The sequence below is a fragment of the Penaeus monodon genome, chromosome 16 (assembly GCF_015228065.2).
Source record: "Penaeus monodon isolate SGIC_2016 chromosome 16, NSTDA_Pmon_1, whole genome shotgun sequence".
Lineage (NCBI taxonomy): Eukaryota > Metazoa > Arthropoda > Malacostraca > Decapoda > Penaeidae > Penaeus > Penaeus monodon.
Genome location: NC_051401.1, coordinates 37,543,594 through 37,556,093, shown reverse-complemented (window position 1 = coordinate 37,556,093; position 12,500 = coordinate 37,543,594). Strand labels below are relative to the sequence as shown.

Here is a 12,500-nt window from a genome sequence, read left to right as displayed (position 1 = left end):
CACAACACAACTCACACACACAACACACATACACACCACCACGCACACCAGATCTCCCACACACATACATACACACCAACCACACCACACACACACACAAAACACACATACACACACACACCGCGCGCGCGCGCGTATATGTATCTATCCTCTGCAGAATATGGCTGACTTTCAAAGACTGTCTTTACTGAATCGGGACCAAGAAGGTTGTCCGTTATTACTTGGCTTACAATCTCTAACACCTGAAAAATAGTCTGCTTCACTTTCAAGAGAAAATATGCGAAGTAATATATTATTTCATCAAACCATCAGTATTTAGCATAAAACGTTGATTTGTTTATCTTGGTCCTTGCTCTGAAAAAGGACTGAACTCGCCCGGTGTCACAGGCTTCAGTCCTGTCTAGTGAGAAAAATATTTTCCCTTTTTAAACGCGAAAAAATTATGCAAAAATTTAAACACTGTTTCATGAATCAACCTTAAGGAAAATTTTTTTTTTTCATGCAGTCAAGAAAAGAAGACCCTTGTTTACTTATATATTCAAAGTAAACTATCACATTTGAAACCTTTTCATCATATACGAAGAAGAAAGGAGGGATAACGTCTGCTAACAGATCAATCAGATCGCTTTATCCTTATTTGACGCAATGTAAATGGGTACTATATATCTATATCTGTGTGTGTGTGTGTGTGGTGTGTGGTGTGTGTGTGTGTGTGTGGTGTGTGTGTGGTGGTTTTGTGTGGTGTGTGTTGTGTGGTGGTTGTGGTGTAGCTTGCCTTATATCTTAACATGTTAATAAACACCACAGCTACTGCTATTAATTGAAACAATAAAAGGACTTCGATATGTATGATCTTTCTTTAGATTTTATTAGCATGGATAAAGCGCCCTCACACTAGCAAGTTTTCCTCCTGATCTCCGTCCTTCCAACTCGACTGACAACGTTTGACGGATCTCGAACTTGAATGAAAAGAAAGAAAGGAGGAGAAAGAAAGAAAGAAAGAAAAAAGAAAGGGAGGGGCGAGACAATTTAGAGGCGATTTTTAAAAAAGGAAACTGAGGATTTACTAAAAAGCGCAAGGATTAAACAGCTTCAGGCAAGGAAAAAACACAAAATAAATAAATGAAAAGATAAACAATTAAATAAATACACACGTGTAGGACTGACGACTTCACTGATTTCTTTATTGCCAATATCATTTTAAAATTCAACCAGGGAGTGAAGCTTCCATAGCTAGAAAGCTAGATGAAATGTTCGTTTGGTTCTGTCAAGTATGTTTATCTTTATCTATTTCTATTGTCGTGATTTTTTTGCACTTCCCCTGGAATTAATATATTGCAGATTTTTTTTTCTTATGTTTATGCCATTGTTAGTAATGCTAATGTGTCACCGTCGCGGACATGTCATCCTACGACGAGAAGAATGCAGGGTCTCTTCTTACAGATGTTGCAACGATGACAACCCTTAAAAGGTCCACTCAGAGAACACATTATAACATGACGGATACTTGTCTATTCATGTGAACCACCACTCGTTCTCTATCCTTTTGTAAATTTTGTGTAGCACTGTACCACTGCTTGTTTCCACCTTCACTCTCCCTTCTCCACTCGTTCGTGCTGTAATCGAGCAACAAAAACACTCCTAATCTATATCTTGAATTTCACAAAATCATTCCTTTATTTACGAACTTGAAGATATGAACAGCATCTCTGAACATCAAGTAATGTTCTAACTTTATATTTTTTAGGCGTAATTAATTCATACATCAATTTATACATTTAGAGGTTTCATGTCGCGTGTAGACGACTTGGCTGACAACGAACGTAAATAATATCTTGAACATACTCATCACTACACACACTCCGTGACATTGTAATTAAATACCAGTACTAAAAGCAAATATGAAATTGTAGAAAATAAATCCGTTTTTATTCGTTTTTGGATACTTGAATCATAACTTCTAATCAAATATTGTATCCTTACTAACAACCGCAAAAAATGTAATGTGATCTTTGGGCCAGTATGAACCAAATCTCGTACGCAACAGAGTCATACCCACAATATAAAACATGAAGTCTATTATTCTTAAGAAACGTAATAACCGGTATGGTAAGAGCGAATGGCAATGTTCTGTGTTGGAGCCATTGCTATGGCAGGGTGGCGGCGCAAGGATCTTTCAGGAGAGAAAAAGAAGGGAGAAAAAGAAGTTTGTTATGTATTAAGTTCTTGCTCTGTTTAAGAGACGACCTTGGATTTTTGCGTTTATGGGAATTTGGAGCAGAATTAAAAGCTTTCGAAAATGAATGTTGCTTATTTATTATTATTATATTTTTAAAATATTGGGCGTATAGAATAGTGCAAGTGAGGGGTAGAGAAACTTCGCCTAATCTTGTCAGGGTTAAGTCTGCCCTCGTACGGGTAGTGTGGAGCGTGTGGAAGTCACCACCCGTCTGCCGTCGCCTTCTTCGCCACCTCACCATCTTGCATCTTGCCGCACAACTTAAGGCCTCCTTTGCTATGACGTTACGCTTGTTCACCCTGCGAACACGCTCGTTTCCCATGCCCACATACCCTTCACCATATTAACACTCATTGTACCATTATACTGATTATGGTATATTGTTTGAATTTATTGTTTATTACTTGTATCATTTGAGAAACTTAAGGCTACTTTTGTAATACGTGACAAAGCAGGAAGAGAGAAAAAGAATAAAGAGAGAAAAAGAGAAGAAGGAAGGGAGAAAACGAATAAAGAGAGGAAAAGAAGAAGGAAGAGAGAAAAAGAAGAAGGAAGAGAGATAAAGAAGAAGGAAGAGAGAAAAAGAAGATGAGAGCAACACCCCGAGCGTCAGGAGGAAGAGCGGAGCACGGCAGCAGAGCACGGCGCGGGCAGAGGGGCAGCGGCGGCGAAAATTGACGGTAAAGGTGCCACCGTGATGGTTTCTTAAGAGCTGTTCGATTCTTATGCATGCTTAGTCGGGAAGCAGGCGGGCAATTGTCCCTTTTATAAGATTGGGGGAAAAGGTTCGCTTTGAAAACATCACGGGGTCGCCGACCACGCATCACTTCCGGGAGAGGAATGGCCAGGCAAGTAGACTCGTAGTAATTGTCCCAGAACTGTATGTTATCTATCTCTATAATTATAAACATAAACAATCCCTGTCATATGTGACACAATTAGCCCAAAGCATACTAGAAAGTAAAGGTCAACATGAAAATGTATAATCTGCCAATTATAAACATGAACTTTTATATATGAAATAAAACAAACAAACATCTGTCGGGCCAATAACAGTTATCTGCAATACTTACCTCATGTATATTTTCCGTTTCGAAATGTTTGTCATTCCTCTCGGAGAAAATATCTTTCACAATATATTAAATACAGAAATGATGAGATGATTTGAAAACAAGATCTTGACAATGTCTTTCCACAAAGTTCACTAATTTTTACTTGCATCTGTAAATTCACTGCACTTTAACACAAAACGGAGTCACTTAGTCGCGCGTACAGTCTGGTGTTTCAGGCGAGTCTGATCTGATCCCTAGGTGTCTTATCAAAGATTAATTCTGTTACGTAATTGGCCATATCAAACCGCATTTTTTCTAGATTTTCTGTTCAGTGTAAAAAGTATTAAACATTTAATGTGGATGCCACAATTATCCATTTAAAGTAAATATTTTTTCTACGAAGTTGTATGTTATATGATAGAATTACGAAATTATGATGATATTTGAATGAATGATATAGATGAATGAAAACGCGAAGGACAGAAGAAAATACTACATTTGTAAACCGGTTTAATGATGTGAATTGCCAGAATATTTAAACATTTCATTTCAATATTGAAGTACATAATACATAGCATATTGCTTTTCAGAGCCATAACTGCTAAGGCACAGTTGATGAATATTTTATTTCTTTGGTCAAACAAGGGATTTGTTTTTTTGGGAAATATATATTTTTTGTTTGTTTTCGGGGCTCAGTGGTGTTATGAACAAACAAGGGTTGTTTATAGCTTATATGTCTGAACAAACAGTTAAACATCTATTGAAAACTATATAAAAACAACGCCTATAATATTATGCCTAAGATCGTATCAGTAATATTTGAGAATACGTGTGTATGGGAAACGCTCCCCAAACAAAGTCATTCGATAGCCCAATCTCATACAAGCAGATTGTTCTTCCTTATCTCTGATAAAGGCAACGTGGAGGTGGCAGTTATGGATTTCCTTCCTTTTACCCATGTGTTGTTTGTACTGCTTATCTTTACAACAGCGGTTCGCAAGCTTTCCATGCCACGTAACCCTTTCTAAGTTGCGTCAGCTGGCGTACTTAATCCATTTTATAGAGTGACTTCAGCAATGATTCTTTTTTTCAGTTTACGCTTTTCACTCAATTTGATGGCATTTTTCATCATATCAATCTGTTCCTCTTTGGTTTTCCTTTGATTTCGTTAGACTAATATATAACATATTACGAAACAAAACAAAAGGAATTATATATTTTTTATAGCAAAGGTTCGAGAAGAAAGAAGTTTCGAAGATTTATATATATTTTATTCATTTTTTTGTTTGTTCCTTAGCTGCTAGTATATAGTTACACAGATTATGAGCTTCTGAGCGATACGCTATCGAAATCGAACGAAAATGAAAGCTGCTGATGAATGTGTTCGGAGCAAGTTTCAGAGTCATGTCCACAAAGTCAACAGATTAAGATAATTCTCTCTTCTTTTAACGGTAGGTTCATGTCTGAGCCGCCGTGGTCACAGCATGATACTAAATTGTAGTTTCATGTTGTGATGCTCTTGGAGTGAGTACGTGGTAGGGTCCCCAGTTCCTTTCCACGGAGAGTGCCGGTGGTACCTTTTTAGGTAATCATTCTCTCTATTTATCCGGGCTTTGGGACCAGCACTTGACTTGGGCTGGCTTGGCCACCCAGTTTTTGAGGAGACAAATACGATTTCGATTTTTATGAGTATAAAGAAAAGAAAAGGAGAAAGAAACTTAAAGTATAAAAGAAAAGGCGCCTCTACTGAAATTAAACGTTATACACAGCATGATGCCATGAATCTCAAAAATACAGTTATATGTATTTTTTTACTGCAATGTTTCCACAAATTTCTTCTAAAATATTTACGGCTTTCTGGTGCCCCAAAATTTATATCCTTTCCTTAATCTTTCTATATTAATTTATATACTTTACTACAAATTGGCCTTCCTTAGAACCCACTAGTAAAGATTTATTTAAAAGTGATGTACTTTATAATGTATAAAACATTTAAGAATGGGAGTTATTAATGTGCTAAATTCTGCTCTTCCTCTAGTGCTTCGTTAAAAATGTACACAAAGAAAAGAAAAGAAAAGAAAGAAAGAAAGAAAAGGTTGATAACACATTGTATGCACACATTATAATACATGGCTATTCCAGCACGAACAGATTATCAGATATTCCTGTGTAATTCCCTTTTATAGGTATTTTGCAGAGGCGGAATCGGCAAAAACCCTGTGGGTTGTTGCGCCTCATAGCTGACCAGATACGCTCTAGTTTCAGTGTTATTATCCGTTGAAGAACAGCCTGCTACACTTGCTGTTGATGTCTATATGTGTAGCTCTAAGTCAGAATTTTATCAACCGTAGATATTCTGTAAGTTATCGAACACACTCCCATCTCATGCTATTAGATCCACACAAAATTAATGACAGTTAACCAAGCGTATGCATTTCACAAACAAAACTCCTCCAAGCTGAAGCCTATGTTCTTCAGCAACTCTGCTTCCTCACTGCTGTTCCCTAGGAAAGGGATGGTCACCGAAAAGGAAAAAGGGAAAAGAAAAAATCCCAGTCATGAAAAGCCGCAGATTGGAAAAGGAAAACAAACACCATTGAAGCTAGTAGTCCCACCCAACTACCCCACCCCCTGAGTTCTAAGGAAGCAAATATCACCCAAGTTCGTGAAATTAATTAGTAGAAACAATTATTCTGCAATGTCAGTTATAACTTGTATTGTTCCGTTGTACTTTTCCTTATTTACACCTAGTTCCCATAAATGCATTGTTATTTGATTGTTAATTATCTAGTCAGACTGAAAATGGTATGTGTTATTTTTCTATACAAGAACTTATAAAGTAATGTTCTAAGCATATTAACTTACATATAAGTAATAGATTTCTCTATAACTGACGACGTTGTTTCCTTTTTACTTAAGAAACAATGATATTTACTTTGTATTATCAGAAAGCTCGTATTTACTAAATGTAGAAAACTTCATTCATAAAAAAGAAAAAAGTGCATATTAGGGTCATCTCCCATTCTTCTGTTTCTTTAAAGATTATTACTGTATATTCTCATATACTTTCATCTTGTCGACTAATGGAGATCCTACTGTATTTCCTGATAATTTCATTTTCGTGGATATCAGCAGACATATGCATTTTAAATGTGTGTAAGTAAATTTGATCGATCAAAGCGTTTGAGTCCTGGTGCTTTTGAAGCAGCCCGTACTGGTGATCTCCCTTTGGTTACCCAATATTCAGAGACACTCGGGACACCTTAAACGGAGAGCTGGGCGCGAGATGCCGGTCTGGCTCTCCGTCCAAGTCCCAAGGTTTCTGAATATGAGCGCAAACAGGGTAGCTTGGGCGGAACTGAGATAGGTTGAAACTTGTTATCTCGTACTCTGTTGGATCACTCGATACCACATATAGGATAAACGCCGATTAAGATAGAACACAGACTTTATAACATATATTTTATATATATGTATGTATATTCATATACATATACACACACACACACACACACACACACACACAACACATATATATATATATATATATATATATATATATATTATATATATTATATATATATATAATATATATAATATATGAAAACTGTATATACATTTAGATATAAATATAATGTGTGTCTTTAACTAAACATATATAACACACATATATACATACATATATATATATATATATATATATATATATATATATATATATATATATATATATATGTATATATATATATATATATATATATATATATATATAATATATAATATATAATATATATAAAACACACACACTTACATATATATGTATGTGTGTGTGCGTGTGCTGGGACATGAATATGTGCACATAAATAAGTACATATATATATATATATAATATATAATATATATATATATATATAGATATATAATATTTATATTATATATAATATATATATATATAATATATATATATATATATATTATATATATATATATAGCCACCTTTTGCTCTTTTTTTACGAAAACGTTGATTACACAATCTGCAAAATTCGATATATAGTAAATATATGTGCATATATGCATATATACATACATATACATACATACAAGCATAATACATACATATGCGTTTGTGTGTGTATGTATATGTATATATATGTAGACACAGTGTATATATATGTATATATATACCTACAGTATATAAGTATACATATACATATACATATATACATACACATGTTTATTCAAACGTTTCGAAGGTGTACTAACCCTCCATCATCAGTGCTGTCATATAAGAACCATTTGGTTAGAAACTTAAAATTACAACTGTGCGGTTCTGATTTAGATTTAAACAAAAACGAACTAAACAGCAGTTACATGAAAGTAGAGGGGGTAATATAAACATGGGGTAATGCATATAAACAGAAGAACATAATAAACATAAATGTAATACAACACACACATATACATAAATTACAACATGCCCATACTGCAACTAACCAAAATGCATGGTAGTTGAGAGGGAAGGCCTATTGAGTAAACAAGGTGGTTGCATTGGTTGTGTTATTGAGTTCGGGTTTCATCTTCAAAAAGGATTCCGAGATGATGAGGTCTAGGTAGGAAGAGTGTGACGACAGAATACTAAGATTTGTGTTATAGAAAGGATGTGAGTGATGTAGGGAGTGTTTTCTTATTGCCGAAAAAGGATGGTTTCCTCAATGGAAGGCAAGTCTTGAAGGTTTTTGCATTTGCGTTCTAAGATGCAGTTATGTAACCATCATGAGGTAGACCCCACGAAACTGAGCTTGGCGCAAGGGCAGGTATTAAATAGACAACGTTAGGACATGTCAGAGTACATCTCATTGGTTTGAGAAAATTAGCGATATTATTAGTATTGGTAAAGACAAAGTGAATTTCATTGGGGTAATTATTCCGTAACAATGATTTTAGTTGTTTCCAAATTTTTCCAAAGCTTAATTACCCATAGTTTCACATCTATGGTCTTTTTTACAGTAGAGGCAGTGTGTTGGTCCCGAAAATTTTTTACACAGGAAAGTTTTAGTAATTTCCATCACATAAAACAGCGGATACTCATCAGTTTCAAAGTTTTTTTTTAAGAAAAAAAACAATTTCATCATGAAAAGTTGACCAGTTGCTACACAACTATAGGATTGAAGTCTGAGGCCAGTGAAGGTTGGTTTCGGTAATGCTAGTAGGGAAATGTGCCATAATTGTTGGCAAATAGTGTCTCTAAAAACGGTAATTGGTTTTTTTCCCTTGCATCTCACAGGTGATCAAAAATTCATCACAACTGTGTTAGTCTACTTGTTCATTCCTTTCGATGCCCCCTTAAATACAAACCCCTATTACTGATATATAATACACCCACACATACACACACCATACACACACATACATATAATGTATAACTACAGCACCACACACACACACACACACACACCACACACACACACACACACCACACACACACACCATACACACGCATATATATATCACGATGATCATCAGCCGAATCAATCTCCCATTTTTTTCCAACTTTGTTCTGTCATGCATTTTTTTGTTTCCAGTCTTGGGTTTCCCCCAAAATTTTCATTATTTCATCCCGTTATCTTGTCATTAGTCTGGCCATTGGCCTCTTTTTTTATCTATGGCCCAATTTGTTACTTTGTCCATCTGTCATCCTGTCTCCGACATATATGAACCTGCCCATTGCCATTTTTTCTTTTCGATGCTCACAGTATATCTTCCACTTTTGTCTGTTTTCCCTGGTTTTACATAGCTCTCATATGATCTCAACATCAAGCGCTCCATCCCTCTCTGGCATTTATTAGGTTCCTCTCCAGTCATTTGTTAAAGTCCATGGTTTCTGATCCTAGGTCCAAAAATGGGAGAACACATTGTTAAAGACTTCTTTTCTTAAACATACTGGCAAGGAGCCTCTTAGTATGCTACTGTGTCTGGGCCCAAGGTGGGCCCGCCTAGCCTGATGCATCGTTAATTTCCTCTTTGCTAGATGTATGAGTTCCCTAGGTGTATATATACTTTGTCCACTACCTCTAGCGCTTTCGACTTGTACATTATCTAATTGAAATTTAACTCTAAATGTTGAACATGGATCTTAGTTTCTTCCTGTTCATCCTAAGTCTGACTTTCAGACTTTCTCTATTCAGATCGTTTATTATCGCTGCATTTCAGTTTTCATTTTTTTATTCTAGCTTTTTTGAATGGAAATTTCCTCAGGCATAAAAAGTTTTGGTGAGTTCTTTTTTAATTGGCATTTTATCGTTTTTTTGTATAGAGTATGATGGTTGCTGTCCCATCTTCGTACATACTTTCTAATATTTTACAATATACCTCCTCTACTCCCTGTCTTCGAATAGCTTGTACTGCTGGTATTTATGCAGAGTTAAATGCCTTTTCATAATCAGTGAGGAGTTTCCTATATCCATTACTTTTTCCTCTTATTTGGGTGAACTTGTGGATGTGGTCTGTTGTTGAGAATCCACTGTGGAAGCCTGCTTGTTTTCTAGGCTGTCAAATCCAGATTGTCAAGATGCGAGTTGTGATGACTTTTGTGTGAAACTGAAAGGAGGCTTATGCGTCGGTAGTCTTTTAGATCCTTTCTATCCCCTTATTTATGCATAAACATAATTGTTGCATTTTTCCAGGTATTCAGAGTTTTTCCACTGAGATGACATTTGTTAAAAAGATTGGCTAGTTTACTGTTGCAATTTCTTCTTCATCTATTATAAGGTCTATACTAATTCCATCTTCACCTGGTGTTTCCCCTCTCTTCATGCCTTTAAGCGCTCTTTTTATTTCCTCTGTTGTGCTTTTAGGTATGTCTCTAGTTACCGTGTTCACTTCTATCTGTGGCTGTTCATTTGATTGTATAGATTCCTGTAAAGTCTTCTGCTCCTCTTATGATTTCATTCTTATTAATGTCACTTCTCTGTCAGATTTCTTTATTGCATATATTTGATTTCTCCCTGTTAGCTGTTTTCATGCCGGTACCCGAGATCACTGTTTTCATTATTATTTGAATATTGAATTTCCGTATATGTTCTCTCTTCTTTTTGTTTATAGTCTTGTCTTTGTTTGCCGATACTTTCATGACCCTACGTTTTGCAAAAGCTGTTTAGTTTTTACCGAGAGCTTGCTGGAGCTTTACTTGACATTCTTACTGCCTACTTCTAGCGCAGCTTCCTTTATTATGTCATTGAACTGTTTGTTGATTTGGTCAGTGTTGAGATCTTTGTCGCTGAAAGGTGAAAATTTGTTTTGGATGTTAAGGTTAAATTCTGTCGCTATGGTCTTCAAGTTAGCTATTTTGGCTGCAATTTATTGATGAGATTGCTCCTTTCCCTTCTGAAGTGTAATTCAATTTGGCCTTTGACCATTTTGTGGTCGCTGCCAACATTGATTTATTAATAAATACCACATTTGTTACTTATTGCACCTATTTGAAATTATGAAGTCAATTTTGTTTTTGATGCCAGATGGCGACTTCCATGTATACTTCCGATCTAGCCTTTTTTTAAAGAATGTATTCACGATATTTGAATGATCAAGCCTCCGCAAAATCGACTAGCATTTGTCCCCTCTCATCTCTAGTGCCGTAATTCCCCACTAGTTTCTCCCTCTGTCTTTTTACATCTTTTGGCATTAAATCTCCATAATTATTGTGGAATGGGTTTTTACTCTCACTGGCTAAATGGACATCTTCATAGAGCTCTCGATTTGTTCATCACTGTGGCTGCAGTTGGAGCATAGACTTGAACAATCTTTAAGTTGCACCTATTGTTTAGTTCTATTGTTACTGAAGCCACTCTTTCGCTTATACACTGGGGTTTACCTCTCTAATAGAGCATGTGTTCATCATTAAGTATCTTCTGTTTTTCACCTAGTCTTCACAGAGTCCTACCACATCCCATTTAATGTGAAAGAGTTCCTCAAGTAATGCTAGTAAGTCGGATTCAGTTCTCATATATTATATGTACAAAGGTTCATCAACATGTGGCGGCCTGTTTTTAACCGGATTTTTTTTAGCACCCTCTGCTCCGGAGCGATCCTGATCGCCGCCCTAACCGGGGAATGAGGGCCGTTTCTCTGTTTGTGCAATCATGTTTTTTTGATTGAGAAGTAGACAGTCAAGTTACCCCCCCCACCTACTGGCTTAGTGTATCTTGGGGTAGCCGGGATGCCACCAATAAGCCCCTCGAGCAGGTTGGCCCTGTCTAGTGTGGACTTATGAACAGCATCGCACGGGCCTGCCTCACTGCACCAGGATATACTCCCGTGGCATGGGCTTGAGTATCAGAAGTGCATATATGTGTAATTATATTTTATACGCTGATATCATGTATGCGTATGTACACCTAGTGCAGACATAGTTGATCACCCGCAAAAGTACTATGCATATGTTCATTTTCGTGCACATTTACTGCAAGCATACACCTTTACATATGCTCCTATGCATATGATATGCATACATACTCCTACATTATACACAACTACACACATGCACTTGCATACACATATATATGCGGATCTGAACATGTCAATGCAGCTCTTTTTATATCTTCAACTGATAGAAAATTGGTGCCATTCATTTTTTTAAAGGTTGGAAACAATAAGAAGTCGCATGGGCTAAATCAGGGCTGCATGTGTGGGTGTCGGACGATTTCCTTTCGAAATTCACGTATCACAGCTCTTTTCTGTGATACGTGATATACACATATATACGCATATATATACACAACCAACACATTACATACATATACATGCACATACACGCACACACATATACATTCACACATCATAAGTTTAAACGCGCGTATGTATTGCTTCTCTTGCATACACGGACACTCGTGCACAGACGTTTGAACAGTGTCAGCCTGAGCGCACATACGCACTCCATTATATGAACCCATGCATTATAATATGCATAAATTGTAGGCTTGCAGTAGGGGGTCCAGGCAGGAGCGAATGGTGTGGGAGAGGAGGATTTAGGACGATGTTTGGAATGGATAAGGATGGGGTTTGGGATATATATAATTATATATATATATATATATATATATATATATATATATATATATATATATATATATATGTATAACGATATATTTTATGTCACACACACACAACACACCAAAACCCACACACACACCCACACCCACACCCACACACAC

The 12,500-nt window shown here is 36.2% G+C and overlaps 1 protein-coding gene across 2 annotated transcripts in view; it reads right to left on the bottom strand.

Annotated features, from left to right (window-relative positions):
- LOC119582758 (carbohydrate sulfotransferase 11-like) overlaps positions 1 to 12,500 on the bottom strand; it is an 87,335-nt gene that overhangs the window by 69,098 nt on the left and 5,737 nt on the right. Inside the window, exon 1 of one of the 2 annotated variants that reach the window (XM_037931181.1) lies at positions 3,313 to 3,519. The exons of the other annotated variant lie outside the window; for it this stretch is intronic. Within the exon in view, the coding sequence (XP_037787109.1) occupies positions 3,313 to 3,347 (35 nt within the window). The 5' untranslated portion in view covers positions 3,348 to 3,519. Of the gene's footprint in view, positions 1 to 3,312; positions 3,520 to 12,500 lie in introns of those variants that run through there. 2 annotated transcript variants of the gene reach the window in all.